Source organism: Chinchilla lanigera, unplaced genomic scaffold, assembly GCF_000276665.1.
Source record: "Chinchilla lanigera isolate Chin_1 unplaced genomic scaffold, ChiLan1.0 scaffold00006, whole genome shotgun sequence".
NCBI lineage: Eukaryota > Metazoa > Chordata > Mammalia > Rodentia > Chinchillidae > Chinchilla > Chinchilla lanigera.
In genome coordinates, this window is record NW_004955407.1 from 16,029,391 (window position 1) to 16,057,244 (window position 27,854).

The following is a 27,854-nucleotide window of genomic DNA, read 5'->3' on the forward strand; positions in this document are numbered from 1 at the left end:
TGTGAATTTATAGTATATAAAGAAATTATTTATAAATATCTAAGGTACATATTTACCACCTTTTTTCACTTTTGTTGCATCTTATGAAATAATCAGGTGTTTTTGTGTTTGTTTGGATAAAATGCTTCCAAAATAAAATTCAAGCAATCCAAAAAATGCATTTTATACCTTTATGACATTCTAGTATCTCTGTATATGATATTCTAAATGAACATTAAACAGACATTTAAAGACATGCATTTGTAAACCATTCTTAATAAAGTAATATTTTCAACTTTAAAATAACATGTTGAAATGATTTTCACTTTCTTACCTTTCTGGATATGTAAGTGATTTTAACATGAGACGCTGGATCCTGTGTTTATTTTGGGGACACTGGAAATTTGAACTCTGGAAATATCTCAAAGCAATTCTTGAAATATTTCCAACATCATTTAAAAATTGAGCAAGAAACTTGACTTCTTGAAGTTTATGAAATGGTTTGTTCTTCCTAAAGACAAATTTTATATATGCAGTATATTAATAATTTTAAACTTACTTTATTCCCAAGATCAATATGATGCTAATGAGGCAGGATAGATAGAACAATCCCAAAGGGAAAGCCCAATCAAAATATAAATTAAAGTATTTAGTAATATAGTTTAAGCAGTAGTTTATAACAGGAAAAAATAATTTTAACATTGCATGCATTCCCATATAGAAATATTTGGGGAAGATCACGTGGCTACCACACAGTGCCCCGCTGTCCCTGGTATTTGGAAACCCCCTCCCATCCCTCTGCAGGCTTGGGCTCCAGTTCTGTTTTGGCACTGGCATCTGTAACCACTGTCACTTGCCCAAATGGGAAGATTTTGGAAAGAAACCACTGATTTTAAAACAGAATTTTTAATGGACTCAATCATTTTTATTATTTTTTATTATTTTTTCTTTCCTTCAATGAGTTTTTTCTCTCTCTTTTTTCTTCTTTCATTTCTTTTTCTTCCTTTTCTCTTTTCCCATTTCACCATTTTCTTTTCATTCATATCTAAATTTACCATATTTTGCTCTTTGTTTACCCTTCTTCTTCTCCTTCATTCTTTCCTGCAACTGTTCTCTATCAGAATCAATTTGCTTTTAGTGCTCAGTAAGACCTCATCTCACTTTTCTCTCACTCTCCTCATATACCATTGATTAACTTCTCTAATTTTGCTTTTTTTTTGTTCTCTGGTTCCCTACCTCCTCTACCTTTACTAGGGTAACTACTAAGCATTATGAATCTCTAAATAGCTAGTTTAATTTACGCTAATGTTGTTGAATACTGTTTTACTGTGAGTTTAGGTGAAGTTGTTCAATTTAGTAGATATTTACTGTACATCAACAATAAGTTGCTATTTGGTTTGTCTTATGGTTAATACACTAATTATAGATCCTATTTGCATAGCTAACAGTGGTCCTTATTATTGGTCCTTATGTTTTGTAAACACTCAGTTTGTATTTAATTCTATAATTGATGATCAAATTTTACTATAACAAAGTCATATAGGTTTAGCTATTAATTGGTTTTCATAGGATTCCAATATCTGGATTGCCTTGGAGTATTAATAATACTATACCCCCTTCTTGGACAACTGAGTACTGGGTAAAATATACTGCAACCACCTATCCCAGGTAAATGGGAGTGCTTATAACCTAGGATAGAAGCAAATGCCAATGGTGAGCAATGCCCAGAGGACACTGCTGAAAAATAAATATCAAATAAAAAAGTTGCACACTAGAAACGTGAAGGCTTTCCACTACAAGCAACACAAAGACAAATAAAAAAATACACAAAATTTTTTAAAATGTGAGAAGACAAGCCAACAAATTGTATCTAAAAACTCCCAAATTCCCCCAAAGGTGATCTATGGGTAATCAAAGGGTATGAAACCAAAATCCACACACCCAAATTATTAAAATAATATAAGGGAAGATAGCAAAACACATCAATAAGGCAGTTGGTAAGCTGACAGGAAATATAAGAAATAAGATATTGAGCCAAATAAATAATTTATAATGAAGCCTACAGAAGACACTAAGAAAAATCTAACCAATCTAGGCAAAAAAATTTAAAACATGAATGACCCACATGGAAACAAATTAAAGTCCATATAGATGTTTCAGTAAGAAATTCAAGATGTTAAAACATCTATCAAACATATGAGCAGCAGAAGCAACCAGTGTGAGAACGGAGCATCAGAACTCGAAGACAAGGTGGATGTCATGACCAAATTAATGAGAGATACATTAAAAATGACAAAAGGATATGTAAAATGGATCCAACACTTTCTAGATGATGTGAAGTAGACAAATATAAAATTAATTGGAATTAGTATAAAATCAAAAGACAGGAAAAATAGCATAAAAACTAGTTGCTGAAATAATAGCTGAAAATTTTCCAAATAAAGAAATTGAATTTAACATACATATAGTGAGGCATATAGAACCCCAACAGACATGATCAGAAAAGAACTTCTCTATGACATATCATAGTAACAATCCTACAAGTCCAAAACAAGAACAGAATCTTCAAAGCATATAGAGAAAAGCTGTAAGTCACTTATAAAAGTATACCTATTAGAATTATAGCAGACTTCTCAACACAAAGCTTGAAGGCCAGGAGAGTTTAGGGTGAAGTGTTTCTTTGTTTGTTTGTTTGTTTGTTTGTTTTGTTTTGTTTCCAGTACTGGGAATCAAACTCACGACCTTGCGCTTGCCAGGCAGGCATTGTGCCGCTGAGCTAAATCTCCAGCCCCCAAGTGTTTCAAGCTTTACAAGAAAATAGTCTCCAATCCAGGCTGATATTTCCTACAAAGCTAGCTTTTAATATGGATAATATATTTTCATGAAAAAATAACACCTGAAAAAAATTCATGGCCACCAAACCAGCACTCTGAAAAAATTCTGAAGAATTTTCTATAAAGAGACATTAAATCTAAAAATGAAAAAAGGTCTACTAGAATGAATACACCAGGTAGAATGAGCAATTTAGTAGGAGGGAAAGGTAGTAAATCAGTAAGAGGAAAATAAGGAAATGACAAGAATAAGTTAATACTTATCAGTGATAACTCTCACTGTGAAAGGTCAATTCCCCATTCAAAAATACACTGGCAGAATGGATCGAAAAATAAAAATCCAATAATATATGGTATTCAATAAGTACATTTAATACAGAAAAAACTCATATGACTGAAAATCAAAGGAGGAAAGCAATATTCAATTTAACAGGAATCTGAAAAAAAAGTGTAACTATCCTACTTCTAGGCAAACTGGATGTGAAGCCAAAACTTTAAAAGAGGTCAAGAGAGTCACTACAGATTGTGAAGGGGATGATCCAAAAGGAAAGGATAACAATTATTAACACTCAGGCACCAAACAACGGCATATCTAGGAACAAAAGGAAGTCCCAAAACTAGCAGGGCAGATACTAAATCTTGTCATTCCATGTCCAGCAACTTGAGCAAATTTTCCAGCACCCTAAGCCAAGATAAGAGCTCCCAAAAGCTAGGGTGGGTCTTTCCCCATGGCACTGCCAGTGGTTGTAGCCTCACAGCCTCTCTCTTGGGCTGGCTTTGCTCATTCCTTGTAGCTTTCCTCCAATGTTCTTTGTTCCTCGCTCTTGCAGCTGTAAGGGGTCTCCAGTGAACCTTAGGCTTCACACTCACAGGGTCAGGAACTGCTCTCTCAGAGGCACACTGGCTGCCCCAAGGCCTTCTTCTGAAATCTGAGTAGAAGACTTCTTGACCCCCATAACTCTTTCATTTGGTATGCACCTAAATCCAGCACCATGTATATAACACCAAGGTATCTCATCAGCTTAAGTAGTAGCCAAGACCTTTTGTATCTTGCTGGTGCTTGCAGAAGCTTTCTAGCACCTGCATAGCTGAGCACATATATTTGAAAGCATAAAAACCTCTGGAATCTCTCTCACTCTTCTCTTTCACTTTCACTGACTTGGTTCAGGCTCCCATTTTCTTCACAAGGACGCAAAAGCAGCAATGCTTCATATGAATACAAAAGTAGGATTCCTCAGAATCCTTCAAGGATTCTTGTCTCCAATATGGTTTCTTTTAAACTCATTACGAATCAGTTTGGATACTATTTTAACCTAACTATGCAATATTGATGTGTCCTGTTTAATATCTTTTACTGCATATTAATATATTTCACCTCAGATTATAATGTCAAAGTGATTTGTAATGACATAAGGAAAATAAAATAGAATTAAGTACAAAACTCAGGACACAGAACAAATTTTCAGAAAGATTCTAGTATTGATAAATAAAGCATATTGTGTGGGAACAGGGTCATGTAACAGAAGAAGATAGAGCAGGAAGAGGTGGAAGAAGAGGAGAAAGAGGAAGAACGATTATAAATCAAATGGTAATTATGAGTATTCATAATTGGTATAATTACAAGTGATATTTATTTTCTACTCTGTAATGTTATAAATTTCCAACAGTAAGAAAAAGTTTCAATTTTGAAGAGGAAAACAAAAAGACACTTAAAATTATCTGATTTCCATAGTATGCAAAAGATAGTTTTAATTTCAAATACTTATTGATAGAAAAACAATATTAACAGACAGGTTTAGACTGATTATTATATATGTACATGTCTCTATCCTTTATATTCCTCCATGAAAAATGTAATAATTCAAGTATGAATAAAATTATCAATAGTTTATGCTGCTCTATGTTTATTAAGAAAGCCAAAACTCAATTTCTTTGCCTTCTGGAGAAATCTGAAGCAATTTTAGTGTTGCAGTCTATGTGCTATTCTTAGGAGCTTTCCTATCTCCATGTGCATGAGTCACCTTTCTGTTGCTGCAACAAAATATCTGAAACGCAAACCTGAAATGAAGAGGGGTTTATTTCAGCTAAAATTTTCAGAGAGATTAGCTTGCACTAAGGCAAAAGCATCATGACAGAAGAAAGCTGCATACCCCATGGCAGCCAAGAAGCAGGTGAGACAGAAAGAGCCACAAAGGTTTCACAGGCTGGGTACATCCTCCATTTCATCTCCCTGTGACTTCCTTCAAGTATGCCTTCCTCCCTGTGTTTCTATCACTCTGTATAATGTCATCAAGCTATTATCTCATCAACAGATCCATCCACTGATTAATTTAGAACTCTCATGATCCACTCGCTTCACATAAACTACCTCTGAACACATGAGACTTTCAGGGGAAAGTTTTAGATCTAACTGATAATACTATGTGTTTGAAAATAACTTCTTGCATTGTGATATCCTAGCATAAAATTTCTTATACAGAGATACAATTAAACAATAATCTCCCTGTATGGTGAACCTCCTTGTGAAAAAATACTGCCCATTTTAGTCTAAGTATCCATATTTTGTAAACGGTCTCCATAAGTGTAGTGATCGATAATGTGTTGGATAAGTAAATTAATTCAAAAGGTAAAGAATATTCCAGTAAGATTAAGTGTTAGATCATATTGTATGTATAAATATACCTATATAATATCTAATTATTGCACACACATAATTTTGCACACACACATAATTATTGCACACACACATATAAATATACATATATAATATCTAATTATTGCACACACACACTGACTGTTCAATCTGCGCTCAAAATTAGGTGAAAAGGGATTTTTTCTTAAAAGAAAAGGGGCCTTGATGGAGTTGAAAAATTTGAATTGGAATTCTGGTCTCATTTTCCTTATTTTCTTCTTTGGAACAGAAGATGGAGAAAGAGAAAGGCCATGAACAACTGGTACTCTGGCACTTCCATTTTTATTCCATCATTATGTTTTTATTAACATTAAAAAATTAAATTCATGGAATTGAATATGAAAATGTTTATCTCAAAATTTATTCAAATATTTGCCTGAGTTTTAACCCATGGTATTATTTCTAAGAATGATCACAGCATCCTATTATAAAAGGTCTTTATATTACTTCAATACAGAGGTTGGTATTTATGCCAACATGAACATCATTTTTTACTATTTTTGGTGTGCAGCCCAAAGTTTGCAAGACTTGTGAGCTAAACAGACTGCACCTATTCTGAGGTACAGCTGCTTTTTTATAGTTTGTCTCTGATTTAACCAAATGTAACACTATAACATTAAAGACATATGTGTCACTGATTGTACAAATAAGTAAATGGTAGGGACATTTTCCTGGTACATTATCAAAGGCTGAATAAATGTGTGTCACTATGTACTCAGGTCCAAGGTTCTTCATATGTTAGATGTAGTCAATATCCCAGCCCAGGTACTGTAATAACCCAATCTTCGGTAGCAATTAGTATAAATACCAAATGTGGCTTCTGATACACTAACATCATTGCTGCTCGGTAAAACTTGAAACCAAATTTTCATAAGTCAAATAACAGTAAAATATAGTTCATATTTTATTTAATCTCCATAGTACATAGGATCCTTTTGCAAACAATTCCATTTCTTAGTGGCTGCCTCAAATTCTAGCAACTATATTGAAAATCATAATTTTAATAGTAACATGCTCCTTTCTTTTATAAAAGAGAAATTTAATTTCCTACTCTAACAATTTATGAAACACAGAAATAGATATTCAAGAAAATCAAACTTAAAACATGCTTTGAGATGATTAAGTAATCTTATATATATATATATATATATACACACACACACACACACACACACACATAAAAAAGAAAGTAGAAGACAGAAAAATTCCTCTCCTATTATTTGGGAGCTCTGTGGCTGGGAATGGTTCTCTGAAATACTAAAAGTGTGTTGCTCTACTCTTAATTAATGTCATCAGATTTTAATTTACATCACCGCGAACATAAGGTTAGCTCAAAACTTGAGAAATTAAGAAGGCAAAATGGTTAGAAAGAACACTATTATTAAGAATCAAATGATAAGGCATGAAAGGATTCTTCTTCTATACTTACAATGTTTATAGTCACCAGATATATAAATGAGTTATTCAGTATTTATATTTAGTATTTCCCTCTCTAGAATGGAAGTAGTAGAAAATGTCACATGAGAACTTTGTCATATTTAACATTTTAATAATTTCTGAATAGGAATTTTACTCTATTTGGAACAGTTTTTAAAGTGCACACTCAAGAAAGAAAACAGTTTACGAAAAGAAGAAAATATTAAATGGTACTTACTCATAGAGTGTTGAATTTTCAGCCATTCCGAGCTGGTTTAACAATTTAAATGAAATATTGCCATCATTCATACTTTCATCCAGAGCAATTATACTGAGAACAAAATAATAGGCTACAACATAAGAAAATATATAATGCCACTCACATTGTTTTTTTAAACTTTGTTTTGGTAGATACTCAAACACACATATGTATGTAATCTAGACTTATTTTGTATATGTAAATAAAATATTCAGAAGTGTTCATCTAATTAATGAGTAATATACCTTTATTAGTGCTTATCAATTTTTAATTAGTCTTAAAATGAGGGATAAAAATCCTTCCAGTCAGTGATAGATGTGGTGATAATTTGATCAGATAGCTACTGAATTCTAATTAGCCCCCCAAAATTAAAAATGTGGGCCAATGAAACATTTATTTGTCAGTAACATATCTAAGGTAAATATGAAAAGATTTCTTAATAATTTGATTAATAATCCCAGCTAAATATACTTGACACCATAACTCTCAATTTCAGTAGCTGCTGAGAAATTAGTGCTCAGTTAAATAGCACTAAAAGTGTCTGATAGCTCCTATTCCAAATGCTTTGATGAGAATTTAGTATTGTGTATTTATTTTAGGCCTAGTACTGAAATCACCTCCACACTCAGTATCATCAGGGTTTTTCAAGAAGCCCTGACTCTTTGCCAGACATATAAAAAGTGTGTATAGTAGATATTAAAAGTTGCCACTAACCAGTCAGGAATGATCTCACGCCTTATGCTTTAGTCTTAGTGCTATCTCAGATAAGCTAATAGGGTAATGGAATTGTTATTCATCTTTGTAAATTTCTAACACAAGAAATATATAGGAACACCTTTTATTCCAAAGTGGCTGCCCAGTTTTAGACAGAATACTTCGGTGAACCTTACGAATGAAATGGGTACTCAGACTTTTTCAGGTGATTTCTGGCAGCATGACACCTTGATATATTACAGAATGAGTAACTATTATGTCTTTTGGGGAAAAAATAGAAACAAAGAAAATTTTGGCAAAAAAATGGAAGTTATGAAAGGAGGCAAAATAAGTTTTCAGAATGAAAACCATAAAGCAAAACTCACTGGATTTTCAAAGCAGTAGCAATTATGAAGGAAGAAATCAGTGAATATGAAGAAAAATGAAACTGCTATTCAATATGAAGAACAAAGAGAAAACAGATGGAGAAAAATACCTGAGCAAAACATGAAGATCCCATGCCATGAGATGACTATTTGTGCCATTAGAGGGTAAAAAGGGAAAAATATTATTCAAATAAGTGATGGCTGAAGACTTTCAATTTGATGAAATACACAAAGAGCTTTAAAAAGCTAAGTAACCTGAAAGAGTATAAACTCAAAAACAATCCTTGTTGGGACATATCAAAATAACACTGCAAACCAGAAAAACAAAGGGAACATATTCATAGCAGCCAAACAAAAATGATGCATTACATAAAACAGACCATCAATTTAAGTCACAGTGGATTTCTCATCTAAACCTAGGGGGTCAAAAGAAACATATTTCTCAAATACTATGGAAAAAACTGTCAACATCAAATTTTATATTCAGAAAAACTGAACTATCATAAGAGATTGAGAGAAAAATAAAGGCATTATCTGACAAAGAGAAAATTTTCAGTAGAGAATCTATTCTTATGATTATCAGAAGACTCTTCAAGCAAAAAAGTTTAATAAATACGTTGGAGCATCAGAAAAAGGGAAAAATAGGAAGAGAAGTAGGCACATAAAATATATTATATATTATCCTTTTCCTCATGCACTTTACATCTTATCTGATGATTGAAACAAAAGTTATCACACAATCTGATATCCAAGATAATAACACTTTAAAGTGCTGAATATTAAAAGACCTAAAGGAAGTAATATTGTACATTTCACTTGAAGGGTAAAATTTTAATACCACTGGACTGTTACACATCAGAAGTGAATACTGTAAATATGGCAGACATTCCAAAATATCCCTAGAGCCTGATAATATATTGTCTTACATAGAAAAGAATAATATTACAAGTAGAATCACTGTTACTAAACATCTACCCCTAAAATTGGAGATTATCTGGGTATTCTAGGATGGCTCAACAGAATCTCATGGGGCTTTTAAAAAGGATGAAGGAAACAGAAAGGAAAAATCAAAATAAGACACATAATACAGAGGAAAGGACAGAGTAATGCAGTGAAAACTCAAACCACTACTGAGGAAGAAGACAAAACAAATCAAGAAATGCAGATGATCTTTAGAAGTTGGGGAAGGCAAGAGAAATAGAAATAGATTTTCCCATGAAGATGCCAGAAAGCAATGTAGTCTTACTTAAGCTTGATTGTGTCTTTTACCCACAAAACTGTAAGATCGTAAATTTGCATAGATTATAGCTACTAAATTGGTGGCAATTTGTTAAGGTAGTGATAGAAAATGAATACAGACTTTGGTAAAAAGAACTAGATGCTGCTATCACAAAAGTGAAAATATGAAAGTTGCTTTGAAATTGGTAACATGCAGAAGCTAGAAGATTTTTGAAGAACAAAATAGAAAATCCTAGATAGCCTTGAATACATTGCTAGAAGAAATGTGATGCTTAAAAACTGTTGGTGAAGAGTCAGGAGGTTGGCAAAGAATATCATCGGACTGCTGATAGAAAATAATGCCTAACAGAGTGACTATGGATGTGAAGACTACTGCTGTTGAGAAATTAGTAGGAAGCAAGACATGTGTTATTGGAAATTGAAAGAAAACTTATTTTCGCCATACCATTGCCGATAGCACTGGGGAATTATCTCCTGAAGGTTTTTATAAACTATAAATTGTAATTGAAAAAACTAAAAACTTAATTGAGGACTGAACAAAAGGATGTGGCCTAGTTTTTCTTGGTGCTCATAGTGAAATGTAATAAGAAAAGAGGAAATTGAGATAAAACTATTAAAGGAAAAAGAATCCAGACCTGATTATTTGGGAAATCTCCAGTCTAGCAAGTTTGCAAAAGACGTTAAAATTAAGAGACTTACTGGCAGCAAATCATATTCTAGAGAAAAAACTGTGGTTGTAGTTGGACATTTTCCTTCAGAAAGAACAAAAAGTTTGAATATTCTGTCACACAAGGCTCTTGAAAAATAGCGGGTGTGACTCAGATTCCTTCTGCTATCTCAAGAGAAGTTGACAACAGAGGTAGATTGCTTAGGGAAGACATAAGGAGGAGATCAATGTAGTGAATCTCTGTGACCTATATGGAGAGCCACAAGAATCTTATAACAACATAAACACTGCCAGCTTGCACTGAAAGTAATGGAGAGATATGAAACAGAAGAAGGTAACAAAGAATACGAAATGAGACAGAACTGTGGGATCCAAAATATTCTACAAGCAAGATATAGGTTAGTCAAATTACTGTATATTCACACAGAAGAAGCGGAAGAAGGAGGAAGAGGAAGAGGGAAGCAGCAAAGACATGGAACCGTGAATCAAAGGAACAGATGCATGAAACGCAGAGTATTTGAAATTAACTGGAATTAGTTTGGCTGTTGAAATCGCTTGGGACAGTGGATTCTATATTCCTTCAACTTTATTATTTCTTACACTTACATGTGAATCTAAAATTAACTCTATAAAATAATTTAACAAGTAGAGAGGTTCAATTCTATATAGTAGGTCTTATCTTTTATGTTTAATGAATTATGATGTCTTAAAGTTGTATTGACCATAGCTCTGAAACATTAACAATTGACCTAAAATATTTTATCATAAGAGAATCTCTTATAAGTATTTGTTCCCCAGTTATGGCACTCAATATCAATAACTAGAAACATCTTTATCAGAAGTTTCACATAAAAGAATTCACATTTCCTCATAAGGAACTTCTAACTTTTCATTGATGAACAGAATATTTTTGCTGTCTATAATACAGCCTCACAAAGTTATTTATTTAATACATTCAAGATTCTTCCTGTTCTAAAAGTTTTCTCCTCTTATCTAACTCTAAACATATTAGGAGAATTACTGATTACATACACAATGGTACATGGTTTATGAACTTAATTTGTTTTATGATTTGGGGGAAGGTAGCTGCATTTGTTCTTATGTGGGGCAGATAACTGTGGTCCTATCTGTCACTAAATGTGAAGTTTGAAAAGAGAAGCAAACTTTTGCCAAACACTTTTATTTGCAAACAGAATTGTTATCAAATAGAAGCATTCATGGTACTAATTATATATATATGACGTTCTGAAGTAAGAGTTAATAGATTATATACATGACTTAGACTTCTGTTCTAGTTTCTATTAGATGTCGGCCCAAAGCTTCATGAGCTCATAGGTGTGTGTCGGGGGTGCTCTTCAGAGGTGGCTGCATCCATTTGTGAACATGGATTATGTGTGAGTAATAACTAGATTAGTCTACTGACTGGATTAATGTCATTCTAGGTGTGGCTGAATTAACATACTGAAGACTGAAACCCACCTTGAATGTAAGTGGTATCAACCAATAAAATCACAGCCTGAATGGAATAAAAAGGAGAAGGGAGGCTCACTGGTTTTTCTGCCTCCTGTCTCCTGGGTGTCTTGTCATGGATTGCTTCCCCTCAGCCATTCCCCTCTTCCATGCTGCTCTCCCTTGGACTGAACCTCTACAAATTGTGAGCCAAAATAAACTTTCCTCTTTTAGCTTATAAATGTTAGGTATTTTGTCCCAGAAATGAGAAAAGTAATTAAGGTAGCATCTTTTATGTTATATGCTGAAATAACTCCAGGAATAAAATGATAATAATAAAATTTGGGGACACCTCGATTGCTTTTTATGTTTTTTTTTCTTTAAGTTTCTTATTTATTATATAAACATCTATTCATTTTATCTAAAAAGAGTTAAATCCTTAGCTGAATTTATCCATCAGGCTCTACAAAAGCATTCTGATATCTGAAAGGTACTTAAAGGACATTTTGGAGAAAACATAAATGAGTGTAAAATTAATGATTTATTAATCTGCTAAAATGTTAACAACTTACTACAGAATGGATATTTGCCATTGGTATCGAAAAATGCAGTGATCCTAAGAGGCCATCCTTTCATTCTTGTTTTTAAGCTGTGTTCCCACTGTTCAGCATAAAAATCTGAAATTTAAGAATAAAATCATTAGAAATTTAATGCCTATTAAGTAGCATACAAAAGTCTAAGTAACCAACAGATCTATGTATATCATCACCATTAGCATTATGGATTTGATAAAACGAATTTTTCAAATAATGTAGCATTTAGTTTAAGTATAAAAATGACTTTTTTTTTTTTTTTGTCTTTTTGCAGGACTGCTGAGGATGGCACCCAGGGCATTTTCACTGGGCCCTAGTCTTCATAGCTGGAAATGAACCCAGTGTGCTCGTAATGAGCAACATATATCCCAGACGTTGCTTTGTTTAACTAATATATTGATATATTTTGACCTAACTAAGTCACGGAGTTGTTCAGGCTGGACTTAGACTTTGGGTCCTCCTGCTTCAGCCTCTCAGTCTTTCAGAGTTCTGGGATGACAGGCATGTGCCACCATGCCCACTATAATAATCAATCTCCAATTTAGGATTTGTAAATAAATCCACTCCCTGAAAGTCTTATCAGAGCTTAGCATTGACCATGCAATTGTGGTAACAGCACTTACTGCTATATTCTGAATACAGAGCTCTACTTGTAATTCTTTTTCATAGACTGATTACATAAAACCTGAATATTCAATTTAGTTCCATCAATACAGCACCCAAATTTTCTGTACTTACATATGGATAAATATTCTAGGCATATATATATATATATATATATATATATACATAAAACTCTCTATATATGTAGTAATAATATAAATAACATTTATACACTTTATGTGTTGTATATAATTTATATTTTATAAGTACCTAATATAAATTTATATTTATATATATAAGTACCTAAAGAGTAAGTGTTATATATTCACACATTTATAAAATTTAGGTGTTGCATACATAAACAGTAATGCCTCATTTCACCAATGCTTCTGTTTGCAAACAATTCTGTTCACAAATAACAGCATTTGGCAAAATTTTGTTTCCATTCGCAATCTCCACACTAGGTGACAAACATGACAACAGCCATCTTCCTGTCATGGCAAACATGACAACACAAATGCAGCTGTTCTCCCCCAGATTGTAAAACAAATTAAGTTCATAAACCGAGGTACCACTATATATAGATAGATAGACAGATAGATAGATAGATATTTACTTCAGATGACCCTTTATACCCAGATTGGTATTTTGAAAATTTGAGATTTGAATATAATGGAAAAGACACATAACTGAGAATTTAGACTATTTTACTTATGTTCTTAAGTAATCCATACATTCATTGTGTCATATATGGGAAAGTGATAGGCTAGAAAAACAATCCCCAAATGAAGTCTGAAGAAAATGAATCCCACATGATGTCTTATAGACAGCTGTGAAAATACATATTTGGCACAGCCTGCATAGTGTATACCTCATTTAGAGATTTTCCATGTGATAATATTTAACTTTGCTGAAAAAAATTGGTTGCATATGGTTTGCACTATTCATTTTCAGAACTAGTTTGGCTTTGGAAATATTTCTGGAAGGTTTTTCTGTGATGTGACAAGATGCTTATGAGCTCATGGCATGCTAAGTCTGATACACTCTTTGGAAAACACTGAACAGTCTCAGATTGTCTCTAGTCCTACCATTCTATTTCTATGTGTGTTCCATTGTATTTCCCACTGGTAGGCTTTCGCGTTCAGAAGCTAAAGGCTTAACTGCTCTTAACAAGCTTTATTGATTTAGATGGTGTGAATGACATGTATGACATATGGCTACTCGCTGATAGCAAATGAAATGTTGCCTATGGAACACACTTCCTCATTTGCTCCAAAGACTTTCTGCTTTTTTTCTCTTTTTTTAAGAGAAACTACCAGTGTTCCAGAAAAGGTGCAATTTTCTTTCTTTATGTGGAAATAGAAGTAAATGAAATTTCCATCCTTTTGAATATCAAGAACAGGAATCATGACGAAGTCACTGAAATTATCTTCAGCATAAAAAAGTAACTGGCGAAGTCCCTGCCAAAAGTGTTTCACACTTATTCAAAAATAAAATATGTACTCTGTACCATGCCTTCACATAAAATTTTGTTTCTTTGCTTTTTGACACAGGGTCTTGCTGTGTAGTTCAGACTGGCCTTGGAAGCATAGCAATCTCCTGGCTGAGCCTCCTGAGTGCTGGAATTATAGGTGTGTGTCACCACACTCATTTCTGCAGATAATTTTTCCATGAAATATTAACACAGTAATAAATGTAAAGCATAATTTGGCTGACAACAGAAAAATGCTAAGATAACTGTGTCACTCATTTTCTATTTTAAAGACATTTTTATTAGTATATGTTTTCAGTACTTTGTGGGAAATTGTACAAACACATATGGAATGTGTACAAACACATATGGAATCTTGATCCACTGTGTTTACCCTTTCCCTACTCTTCTCCCCACCTCTCCCCCTCATGCTTAGCTCCCCTCCCCATTTTCAAAAGTCTCTTCTCTTTCAACATGAATTATAGTAATTAATTCTCTTACCGAGCCTTGGGCATGAGTTTTTCAGAAAGCTGCCACAGTCGACACATGAGCTAGTCTTGTAATCTTTGTATGAATGACAAGGAAATGAAACAAAGCTGCAGTTTGTTTGCAAGGCTGCCATGAACAAATAAACGGCTCTCTGGTGGTCACACTTAATATATTCTAGTCCTTCAGGGTGAAAACACAAGCAAAAGAGCCATAGATGTATTAAACCACATTCAAGTAAATGAGAGAAAAATTTACAATGAATTTCTACTGTTTACCTTGTGAATATGAACATGTTAACTGTAATGCAAAGTTATATTTTAAGACAGTAAAGATAATACCATTGCAAATTTAAATTCACCATATATTTCACATGATATTAAGAATATATTTTCATGAGGTAAGAATGTTTAATGTGAACGTTTAATTTCAATGATATAACTTGAGATAGAAAGATGTGCTAGTGCACTAAATAACTAACTTCTAATCCCAAACCCGTAAGATTTTGAGTCAATATTAGAGATGTCTGTGGAAGCAGAATGTCTACACCATTAAAACATCATTACCTCCATTCCTATCCCCTGGTTTTCTCATTTTGACTCTGATTCTGATTTTGATTCTGATTTTGATTCTGATTCTGATTCTGATTCTGATTGATTCTGATTCTGATTCTGATTCTGATTCTGATTCTGATTCTCATCCTCATCCTCATCCTCATTCTCATCCTCATTCTCATTCCTTTGACAAAATTTCTCTGGCTTCCACGACTTCTGGCTATGTGTTAGTGGACCAATAGCCATAAGGAACTAGAAACACTTCTTGGTCAAGATGGGAAGTGAGCCAGGTTCCACTTATTGGAACAGCTGTTGGACCTGGAGCAGTTGCTCAGCTGCCTCCATGTTCAGGAAAATCAAGAGTCAAGAGTTTATAAATTTGTGCTGTATAGTAATATGGTGAGGGTAAGTGTTAAGTGTTGAAATAAAATTACTGTGACTTTAGCTACATCATGATCATTCAATGATGTAAAACTTCTGTTTAAAATCATGAACTAAAATTACTGAAATCGTGACAGAACAGTCTCACCCATGAATGAATGGAATGTCTATAGTTAACCTTTATGAATTCAGCATCATATTAAACCATTTCTAATCACTAACTCTTCTAAACAAAATTAATTAAACAAAAACATTTTCTGCAGATTAGAAAAAAAATTATTTTCTTCAATTATTTTGAACCATCAGGAATTCACTTGAAACTATTAACTGAATACCTGAAAAAATTGATGTAGGACAGCCAGGTTGTTTTTGTCCTCCATTTGGATAAAAATCTATATGTCCCAATGGCTCTTGAATGCCTAAACCTAAGAAGAAAAGCATCTAAGAGTCACGAATTGCATACAGTTAGCTTAGCAACACTTGAATAAAATCGTCTCCTGTATAATTCATGAAAATTACTCTTTAAGATTCTGAATTGAAGATAAAATAAAAGCTGTATTTTCAAATATGAGTTTTCCCCTATATTGGTTTTCCAAATTAATTCACCACAAAAATTATATTTTATTAATTTAATATATTTAACAATGCCCCATTTACAAAGAGTCATTTATGGTTCTTTTGCAATGAATGATAAAATAAAAAGCAAACAGGAAATAATCTTTGTAGCAGAAAATACTTTATAGTGAAAGTAGGATATAATAAATAAGTACAAATACTATAACACTATATGTCAATATAGTTACAATAAGTACTATGGAGAAAAATTAAGGGGAATAAGGGAAGAGGAAAAACCACACAAGGACAGAGGTTGGTTAGGGTATTTCCCACCAAGGAGGCTTCAGTCAAGCAAAGATGAGAAGGGAAGGGAGGCAGTAAACCAAGTGGAAGTGTGTAAGCAGACTTGAGGTTCAAAGAAGTCAGTGTTACAGAGCCTAACATATAAGCAAGATCACCGAGGGAAAAGAAAGCAAGTAACACTGTAGGTCATAGTGATGATTACCTCTCACTTTAGATAGCTCAGACTTGTCAATCTTAGATTCACCAATTTGTAAAATCTTCAGAGCATACTACTTCATCTGGGAGAACTTGGGCTGGGGTGGGGTACAACAGTGATTTATGGGCTTCTGTAAATCTATATATATCTCTGGGGCACTAGTTAAGATTCAAATCCTCAATCCATTACCAATATGCAATCTGTAACCCAGTGAAGGTACAGAGTAAAAAAGGAAACCAAATTCAGCATATTCAGGACTATAATAAGATACATAAATTCTTGTTGCCAAATAAGATTGAAGTGCTTTGACTTAGAGTACAAATTTCCAACACAATAAAATCCTTGAGAGGCAAGGGTAACAGTTTTAGCATAACAAAGATAAATACCTGTGTCTGACAGCAAGGATTAAAATGCAGCAATGTTATTTAGTTTCAGTAATAAACAGAAGACAGTAATGTCTAATGAGGTATTAGGGGAACATGAAAGTACTAAGCACTCACAGTGTGTGCGAGTAGGGGAAAAGAGGTTGTTTAACATACAAGTAAAGATAAAGGACAACTGAGATGATTTCATCAGAAGTCACAGAAATCTGGGTAATATATACGTGATGTGACCGCAGCAGTAGTCAATCTCTTTTTATATCCCGTAATCTACGCACCATGAAATGGCATGTTCTAAATATCAACCCCCCAAAAAATCCAACAGTTTTGGAGTTCGCTGAAATTGTTTCATATCTGAACTTGACTTGAAGTTTCTGTGATAACATTATTTCCAAAAGGTTGTTTTCTGAAATTAAGTAAGCTGATAAAGTGATATGTATTATGTATTAATTTAAGGAAATTAATTAAAGTCAGTTTTGAGTGTTAAGTTAAATAGCTTATTAATAATTAGTTTAAAATGAATGTGATGAACTATACTTTTTATATATTGCTGAATTAGTTAACTAATGTAATATTTTTGTAGAATTTTGACATCTAATTATAACAGTACCACAAAATTTTATTTCTCTAGTGTCTTTCCTACATTTTGACATTTAGTTTATGATGGCCTTAGAAGGCTTATAAGGACTATCCTCCTTATTTGTCCTTTTGAAAATATTCATGTGAAAGTGATTTTTTTCGTTGGGGAGAGAAAAAATTTGCCTGACATTTTATCACAAGATTTTAAATTGAGGTCTTTATTTCATTTTTATTTATAGAATTATTTAAATTTTCTGTTTTAATTTGTCAGTTTTTAAAAATGCTTTTTATTCTTTCATAAGAATTGTCTGTTTAATATCCACATAATATAACTAATTATCTTTTTTTATAGTGTCTTAGTTACTCCTCTTTCATTGCTGAAACAAAATACCTGATGCCCAAAGTTAAAGGGGAAAAGATTTATTTTACTCAGTCTGTAGAGGTTTCAGTCCATCTTTGGCTGGCTTCAAAGCAGGGTGGCATGGTGGGCATACATTGCAGAGGAAAAACAGTTCATGGCAGGCAGAAGGTAGCAAAGCAAGCAAGAGAGGAGATAAGACTCTTTCTGCTTCTTATATTATATCCAAGATACCAGAATCAAGGCTGTGCCAAACTAACTAGTAGACTGATTTAGTGATCACCCACCCTTAATCCTAGTACCCGTAAACCTAGAATTGTACCATGAATCTATCACACACTTGACTCAGCCACCTATGAAAAAGCCCCATCTATGACCACATGAGCTTTGAAGGGACATCTAGATACAAACTGTAATGTAACAGTAATCTTAATACCTCTAACATCTGGAACTCTATAGACTTCCTATTAATAACTATTGTGCTTCCTCTTTTTCCCTTATTTTCTCTCTCCAAGGATTTTAGGGGGTGAAGCACTCTGCTTCTTTCATTATATGGAAAGAAGGCAAAGGTGACATAAATACATTTTGAAAATTAATTCATATTTTCTCTTCTATATTTTGTGTACTTACTATTTGATTCTTTCTCCATTATTAAGCATTTATTTTATGTTTAATTCTTAATATCTCAAGAAAAACATATGCTTACATTATTGATATTCAATACTTTAAAGTAACTGTATTAATAAATACATTTGGTTCTGGCCATGGCTTTGGCTGAATCCAATAAATTATAATATGCACCAACTTTAATTCTTTTCAACTTAAAGTATTTTTATTTTCATTATTATTTGTTTCTTTTCTTTACTAGTTTTTCAAGATGTGCTTCTGGATTTCCAAAAATATGCTACTTTTCTAACTATATTTTTATTTACTGATGGCTGAAATGCATTAATGGTAGTGGGTATGGCTTTTTATGGTTTTTACCCTTTGGAATTTTTGATAATATCTTTAAAATCTAGCATATGCTTACTTCTAGAAAATATCTACATGTGCCTGGAATGATATATGCCGTCATTGTCATCTTTCTGGTTTTTTTGGTGTTTGTTCCAGCATAGCTCAGATCTAGGGATAATTTTCTCTCTGCCTGCAGAATAACCTTTCCATTTAAGGTGATTTCTCTCTGTTTACTTTTGTATGAAATGAAATATTTTCATAACACTTTAATTCCAGAAATACATTTGGATACTACCTTAGCAGTCATTCTTTTGCTATGCTGAACTTAACAGTCTATCATTTCCTGGATTCAGTTGCTTCTGTTGAGAACTCAGTTGTAAGTCTGATAAACTGTACCAATCTTATTTTAAAATGTAAGCTTTGATAGTAATCTTTTCTGCAACTTACTATCATGTGCCTAAACAGGGATTACTGTTCATTTTGATTGGAATGAAATGGGGATTTTCAATTTGTAAACTGATTATATTGCTTCAACTTGGGGAATTCTGACTTACTATCTTTTAAACTATTGCTTCTCTTTCATTTCTCTCTACTCTTATTCTGAGATTCCAATTAAACATTTTAGACACCTTTGCTCTCTATATCCACACTTTTATATTCAACTGCCTTATTCTAGAAATGCACTGCTCACCGCCTTTCTCATTTACTCACTCGTTTCCAATTTACTGTTAAACTTTTCTAATGTCAACTATTAAAGTTAAAAACTTTCATTATTTTTAGTATAGTAGTATAACAGCCTATTTGTATATTCATTATCTGCTGAAATTTTCAGTCTTACCTTTTATTTCTTTGGGACCAAGCACATTTTTTAGGCAGTGAACAATAATTCTAATATCTGGAGGCCTAAAGTTCAGGATGTATGAATCATTGTTTCTGTTGTTTCTTCATTCTTGCCCCTTATGTCCTGGGTTATGTTTGCTTGAATGCTAAACATTCATGTCAAAATAGTTTTGTAAAATAATTAGAAATGAAAGGTGTTGTGATATTCTTAAAAAGAGAACTATTTTTTTCTTCTGCTAGGTACCCAGGAGCTCTAACAATCCAGTATCTCCTGTAACCAAACTCAGTATATGGATTTTTTTTTAATCACCTCAAATGACTTAGAAGCCGAGCTACAGACCTTATAAAGTAGATTTGCTTGAAGTTTACACTTATTCCAAAAATATGTTTCTTTGGAATCCCACACAAGAGCCAGCAATGTACAATCACCATGAGATGATTTAAAAACCACTTAACAGGCTCGGCATCAGAAAACCTCTTATGAGAAAAGTGAGTACAAATTACCAAATACTTTGTCCTTGTTGTGGATATTGGACTGGCAATTTTCTCCTGATGTTTCAACAAACATTCCTGTCCAGACCTTATAATCTACAACTTTAGAATGCCACCTTGTTTCCTTAAAATTCACAAGTGGCCAGTGATTATTGGCAAGAAGAAATAAAGTTGTTGGTTAATATTCAAGGAAAATGTATTGTGTCAAATCTGTGCAGAGGCCAATATTTCATTCAGAAATTCCTTGAGACAGCCGAATATAAATAAAAATCTGTGTTCCTGATCTGTGCTCCTAAAAAGATCAATAAGAGGTGCCAACTATGTGACAGTTACTAATAGGTTACATCTGATATGTTGATTCACCAAAAGATTATGAGAAGATAAGACAATCCTAGACAGTTTATTAAGAAATGTAAAAAGCACAAATGCTGTAAATGCAAACAAGTGTCAAATGCAAACAAAAGTAGTAACAAATACAAAGAACCGATTGGAAAGGCCATGTCCAGAATTTAATTGAAACATGAAGGGAAAAAAGTGCTCAGACAAGGAGGGTCCCGTACCTAGACAATACATGTGTCAGGGGAGACTATGATAAACTGATGTTAAGAGCTGAAGTTATAAAAGAAGAATGTGAGGTTGGGTTATCAGAATAAAACCATACATCTTTAAACGACTTTCAGTAAGAAGGAAGGTGAACCTAGATTCTAAATAAAGAACAGTTGTTTCCAGTGTAGTATTAATCCACTGGCACGTAGTCATGAGGGTTGAATTATTGTCTTATCTCACATTCACATTGATATACACTAGATATATGTACATAACAGGCAAAAAACTGGTGTGACTTACCAAAAGATTATGTCAGGGTAATAAAATTAGTATTATGTGGTTCAAAAAGAAAGGAAACTTCAGGGCTAATGGAAGTAGTAATAGTCTTAGTTTCATCTCCTCCCTTTTCTGTCTTAGACTATAACCTGCCCATTCCCTAAACTACAATGCACCTAAGTTATCAATTCATCAGAATAATGTATCAATGAAGTTCAGACTCTGTAATCAAAAGATATGATTTCAACTTCTGATTTTGCCAATTACTGGCCTCCTGACTTTGACTCTACTTCACCAATGTGTAAATGGTATGTAGTACTGATCTTATTAGGACATAGAGAATTTAATATTTAATTCACATAAAACATATGAATAATTCCATGACACATATTAAGTATTCAAGAAATAGTACTGCCAGATTAAAGTTAGGAAATACCTCAGGGCAAACATTACTAATACCTTATTAGAGATTTCCATGAAGATAATAAAAAAGTACAGAAATTATTTTCCTACCTTTAAGAAAAGTACTCTATCTGCAGCTGAAATGTTATGGTCAGTTCCAGTTGGTATATCTCATATTAAGAACATGAGTAAAGAATAGTAACCCACATATAGTAGGACCATTAAGTGTGAGAAGAAAATATGACCAAATGAACGGTTATCAGCAGCCTGAACAAATAAACTATTTTCATGAAATTTCAGTTTTTAAAATGTCATGATTCTTCAGGAAATCTGAAGGAGGCAAACTGAAAATCAAACAGTGCTCTTTAAAATGCAGGAAATCATTAACAAACTTTTTTATTGAAACCTCTTCCTCCTTTCTTAACTTCCTCTTCCCCATGGTCTGCATGTTGTTTTTCATTTTTAAATGATTAAGCCATAAATCCTCTTTGTTACCTTTGGCATCAGAATGGATGACGTCCACAAACTTTGCATCAGTGTAATCTAATCTGCTGTTTGACGGTTTTCCAGAAAATTTTGGCCCAGCAGGATCAAGACCTGAAATAAAAGAAACTATCAATTCAACCAAGTCTTATTTGAATATTCATTATATTGCATGCTTGTACTCTAAGCACAAAAGCCATTTATAGTTTTAATTTAGACCTGTCTAAAAACATAAATAAAATTTTATAAATAGCAAGTATTTTGAATTTTTGAATACTTATTACAAACTTTCAAAGGTTGTCAATTCAAACAACACAAAGATGCATTTACAAATATTTTAAGATATTTTAATATTTTGTTTAAATGGTAATTGAGAGTAAACTTAAAAACTTTGTATTTAATAATTAGTACCACTACTCTTGAGGAGGGAAAATAATAAGGAATACCATGTATCCTGTCTTGAACTTTGTGCCTTATTAGTTCATTCATATATATCCATAGGCTGAACATGATTTTTAGGTGACAAACATTGGGTATTAGGGTAAAACATATTTACTATTATTTTATCATTCATTTCTCACTAGAGATTCCCAAGCCCTTTAAGGAAAGAAAAGTATATTAAAAATTCCAATGAGTATGGATATTATTTCGGGAGTATTATAAATTCAAAGTAAAAATTCTAGGCTTATGATTTTCTGAAGAATATCACAAAGATGAGGGAAGAGATAAAATTAAATTTCTTCAGGATAAGCTGTGGATGAAGCAATCATCTCTAAAACATAGTTTGAAAAACACAATACAATGTTATTCATCTCACACTCTCCTGTCAGCCCCATTTTACTTTGCCCAGTTGGCTAAATGATCTGTTTTTCTCTTCCCATAAATTGCTCTGATGTAGAACCTGATAACTGTATGGTATATGGTGCCATTAAAAAAAGACTTGTAAGTGCATAGACTCACCTGTTGATACAAGTTATTTCACCTGTACTTTCAACTTTTTTTGAAGTTTAACTGAATATTATCTTTTACTAAAACTTAAATAATTGCTAAGCAAAAAATAGCATAAATTGCTTCGAGGAGGGTATTATTCTTCTACTTCTAAAATCACTACCACTTCTCAGGAGGAGTGAAAATTGTGTAAATATTACTGAGTTTCCTGAATGCAGTTATCTTTGTCACAGGACTATGAAGGACATTGGGAGGTAGATTCTTCTAGCATGGAAGTAAAATATTTACCATATTTGAATGCATCAAAGTTTGTAAACTGTACATTGTTACATCTTAGCTAACATAGACATAAAGCATCTTTTTAAATTGATAGGCCAAATTTTCCTGTATAGTCTTACAATATTGTGCCATTAAAATTTAGATAGTACTAAGCCAAGCATCGTGGTTCATGCCTGTAATCTCAGAACTCAGGAGGCTGAGGAAGGAGGATTGCTGTCAGTTTGTGGCCAGCCCGAACTACATAGTGAGTTGAACTCAAGCTTGAAGTACATACTGAAATCCTGTCTCAAAGAAAAAACAAAAAAATTTGGACAGAACTAGAGAAATTGATTATTTCCTCTCATTTCCCTCATACTAATATAAGAACAAAACAAGAGGTTAGAGTCTAACTAAAATAAAGGCTACTATTTGAATGTAATATATGAAAAATAAATTTTCATACATGAATTATAGTGTTTAATTGTACTGGCTAAATTTTAATAAAATAAACTTTGATACCCCAAAGTATTCTAAAACAATAATTTTATAAAAAGTTGTTTTACCTGTTATTCTTCCGAGTTCACCATTAAATATCTTTCCAACAAAACCACAAATATGAGCCCCTAAACTCATACCTATGAAATGAAAATTGCCAAGAGATGCTCCCTGCATCTGCAATTAAAAAGATGTTTCATCATTTTTATTTTGGTTAATCATAAAACATGTCTCTTAAATCAATATTCTAGAACTTTTTATTATTTAATCCATTTTGAAAGAGAGGGAGGGAGATTTTATAATTCTGAAACAAGTGCATCTTTGTTCATAAGATATCTTGTGCCATAAATATTTGCCTTTTCTTTATTCATTTTAATGATATCATTAAATTTTTATTTAAAAATTTAAAACCACAGCTATGATATAACATAGTTCATAAAAATAGCATTTAGCTGTCAAAACATTTTGTAATCATAATAATAAGACAGAATTCGATGCTTACTTTGTGTTAGGTACCTTGACACATGCTTTATAAATGTCTCATTTAATATTTCCAATTACTTCATGACTTGTTCCCTTTTATCACGTTGCCTAAAACTTTGTCTGGCTTCTATTAAATATTAATTAAATAGCAGTCAAATTTTACTAAGGAAATAGCTTCAGAGACATATATACTTATAAGGAGGAAGATGGATTTCAAGGTGCTATGGCCTGCATTTATGTCCCCTCAAATTTAATGTGTTGGAATCCTAATGTCCGAGGTGCTGATAGAAGTGGGGCCTTTGGGGGACTATATGATGAAGTTGGAGCACCAAAGAATGGGACTCGTGCTTTCATGAAGGAGGCCTGGGGGTGGCTCATTTGACCCTCCCACTATGTGATCACACTGTGAAAACACAACCTCTGTGAACCGGCAAATGCACCTTCCCCAGATGCACACTGTGCCTGTCCAAGTCCTTCATCTTGCACGTCCCAGACTACCCTACATTTCTATGTTTTACCAGTCCACTCTCTGGTGTTTTGCTATAGCAGAGCACATGGACGTAGACAGGAGCCCAGACCAGCTTGACTCCAAGATTTATGCTAATCTACCATTTGCTTTTATCGAATCAGATTGTATCAAAAATCCCAGGATAACTGGTAAAAGTGCAATAATCATTCTCACATGAGAGAACATACAATGAGGTTTGTGGATTTTAAGTGCTATCTCCCTGTCACAGGTTGGAGAGTGATGGAGCTAATCTTGTAAGGTTTCAACACCTGTTAGCCTCAGAGAGGAGGGGACATTAGAAGATCCTATGAAGGCATCTGCTTCTCTCCACATTTTCAGGGAGCTAAGAAGATATGTATGCACAGATTCAGCCTGCATAGCGAAATGTCTAATGGCTTATAGAAAGATGTGGAACATTTGCCACTAGTTAAAAACTAGGTCCAGTTTTTCTGAACACAAAATAATAATACTCCTCAAATTTCCCAGACTAATGCCCAAATACTTGAGGGAGCATATTTCCAAATGTCAATGGTACTGATTTTTTCATCCTTTCTCCTTAATACAAAGCTTTAATAAGCAAAGGTTCTATTACAAGTGCGTATATGGCTACAAATTTTCCTACTAAATCCTACATTTAGCACCCTTTGAAGTTCATGTTTATTAAAGACACCTACAATCAAAAAAGGCAACGATGCAATTTTACAGAATATCTGAGAATACTGAGGCAATTCTCTCCTCTGCCTCTCTCCAGGTAAAATACAGCTTTATCCAAACTGGGCAATGTAACAATAATAATGAAAGCTGATTTTATTCAGTGATTACTAACTGTCACCTGCGGGTTAAACAGACACACGCATTTACATATGTATGTGCGCATTTGAATGTCCATTTAATAGTTACACAAATTACAAAATTTTGTTACCACAAATATACAGATAAGGAATGAAACACAGAGAGGTTAAATGGTTCTTCATAGTCACACAGAGGATAAGTGATTAATTTGGGTTTTGCACCCCTCCAGTCTGACTCCTAACCACTCTGCACAGTAATTCTGGAATTTGTTATGCTTGTTCAGTTTCAGAAAAGGCTTGGAAGTTCAGCATCGCACAACACAATTGCAGATTTTAAGTCCAAGAATGCTTTACAAATTAAATATAACCCTCCCTTCTCTCAAGTACCCGTCACCACTGCCTCTCAGGACAGATGGAGGTCTGTCTTAAGGTTAAAGGTTGATTTGGCAAGCAGGTCATGTAGAATTTATTTGACCTGATCCAACCCTGAGCAGACTTAAACAGAGCAAAAGGTCTGCTTTCAAAGTTGGCAAAATATGCTATTTTCTAAGCTGTGCTTTCCTCACTTTTACCGATTCACATTATTAATTACATACATATTATCTGACACTTGTAATGATTGCACTTGTGCAGTTTACAAACCTCTATCCACGTAGATCAATAGTTTATGCTGAAGTTAGTATTGCTATGCTAGAGAAATTCTTACAATGATTTTAAATAAGACACAAATGAATAACATTTTTTAAAAATATGACAAGTCCAATCTAGGTATAGAATTAATAACTGAAGCCAAAAAATTAAAATATGGTTGCATATGTCAATACATCAAAGCAGTAAATTTAAATGCTTTTGGAAAAAAGTATGGATTGCATTTCCACTTCATAGGACTGCACAACACAATGTATTTGTAGAGCATTTAAATGCACAATTTTTCCAGACTTACCAAAAGGTTCTGAATGTACCTACTTAAAATCTCAGCAACTTTTCTGGTGTTTTTAACTGCTCTGTTGTAAATAAAAGTTGCAGCACCCTGGTTCCAGTCTACTACAATTAGATTCATATCTTCTTTATTCAGCAAAATCCAAACAAAACTGTGAAGCCATGAGGGTGTGGAGCCCATTGGTCTGTATCCATGAATAAGCCAGACTGTTTTCTTGTGTACGTTGAAATTAATATTAAGGGAATTATTTTGCTCAAACAGTGGTTTAGCACACTGGAAGTTGTGTCTTGTGTACAACATCAGACTTATCTTTAACCTAGGAATAAACAGTTCTTTTAAGGAATCCTTTACAGTTAGCTTAGAGAATTCGAGGCATGGTCTTTTATTCTCTGAAATTCAAAAAGAAAAATAATCAGACAAGCTGAGTAATGGGATAGGGTCATATTCTTGTTGCTGTTACAGACAAGAGAACCAAACTTTGAGACTGGGGCGATCTCAATTGTTTAGCACTCCCACATAGTTTTCTCAACTACAATATTTAAAGTAATACATTCATTAGGCATAAAGATGTTCTCAAATATAAGTGATAAAAATTTACAAACTATAATAAGCATTGCTTTATCTGGATAAATTAGAAAATAAAATCAATATTTATGAATGAAAACATTAATATTGTTAATAATGTGACACACATACTGATACATTCAGGTAAATTGATTAGAAATGGTAATATTTTACAGAGGAGTATTTATGTAGAGATAACTGTTAGAAAAAAACACATTTTATGTGACCAGTTCTCAAATGAATACAAATTGAAACAATAAGATATCATTTTCCTTATAAAAATAAAATATAGAAAACTAATAAAATTGATTAGGTAAATATAGCAAATACCTATATAATGATTGCTAAGGACAGAAAATGATACAATATTCTTCTCAAATTGTTTATGTATGAGTATCTACTGTGTACCACATATATAATAAAACTTTTATTTTTCTTCCTAGAACTTCCATTAATGAAATAAACACCATAGATAAAGTATAAAATATTAATCAGAGGATAATGCCCTAAAATGCATAACACCTTAAATCTCATCATTATAATATTCTTGTTGATATGTGTATTCTATCATCTGCCTGTCTATCTATCTATGTATCTATCCATCTGTATATCTTTGAAGGAACTAGGGCAAAAAATGAAATAACTAAGAAAGATTAATAACAATAGCCATTTCTGGTCAGTGAAACAATGTTTTTTTTTTCATAATTTATCAAAATTGTAATATGTTCCATAATGAGTACATATTCCCAAAAGATTTTTGCTCAAATGATTTCTTGGATGAAAGTATATGCATGTACTCTTTCT

The 27,854-nt window shown here is 33.0% G+C and overlaps 1 protein-coding gene across 1 annotated transcript in view; it reads right to left on the reverse strand.

The window, feature by feature from the left end:
• Lipi (lipase, member I) overlaps nucleotides 1-27,854 on the reverse strand; it is a gene marked incomplete in the record, with an annotated part of 57,903 nt that overhangs the window by 16,106 nt on the left and 13,943 nt on the right. The window contains 8 exon segments of the mRNA XM_013503778.1: nucleotides 314-490; nucleotides 7,157-7,268; nucleotides 12,184-12,288; nucleotides 14,780-14,947; nucleotides 16,035-16,124; nucleotides 22,076-22,177; nucleotides 23,833-23,941; nucleotides 26,490-26,875. Of these exon segments, the coding sequence (XP_013359232.1) occupies nucleotides 314-490; nucleotides 7,157-7,268; nucleotides 12,184-12,288; nucleotides 14,780-14,947; nucleotides 16,035-16,124; nucleotides 22,076-22,177; nucleotides 23,833-23,941; nucleotides 26,490-26,875 (1,249 nt within the window).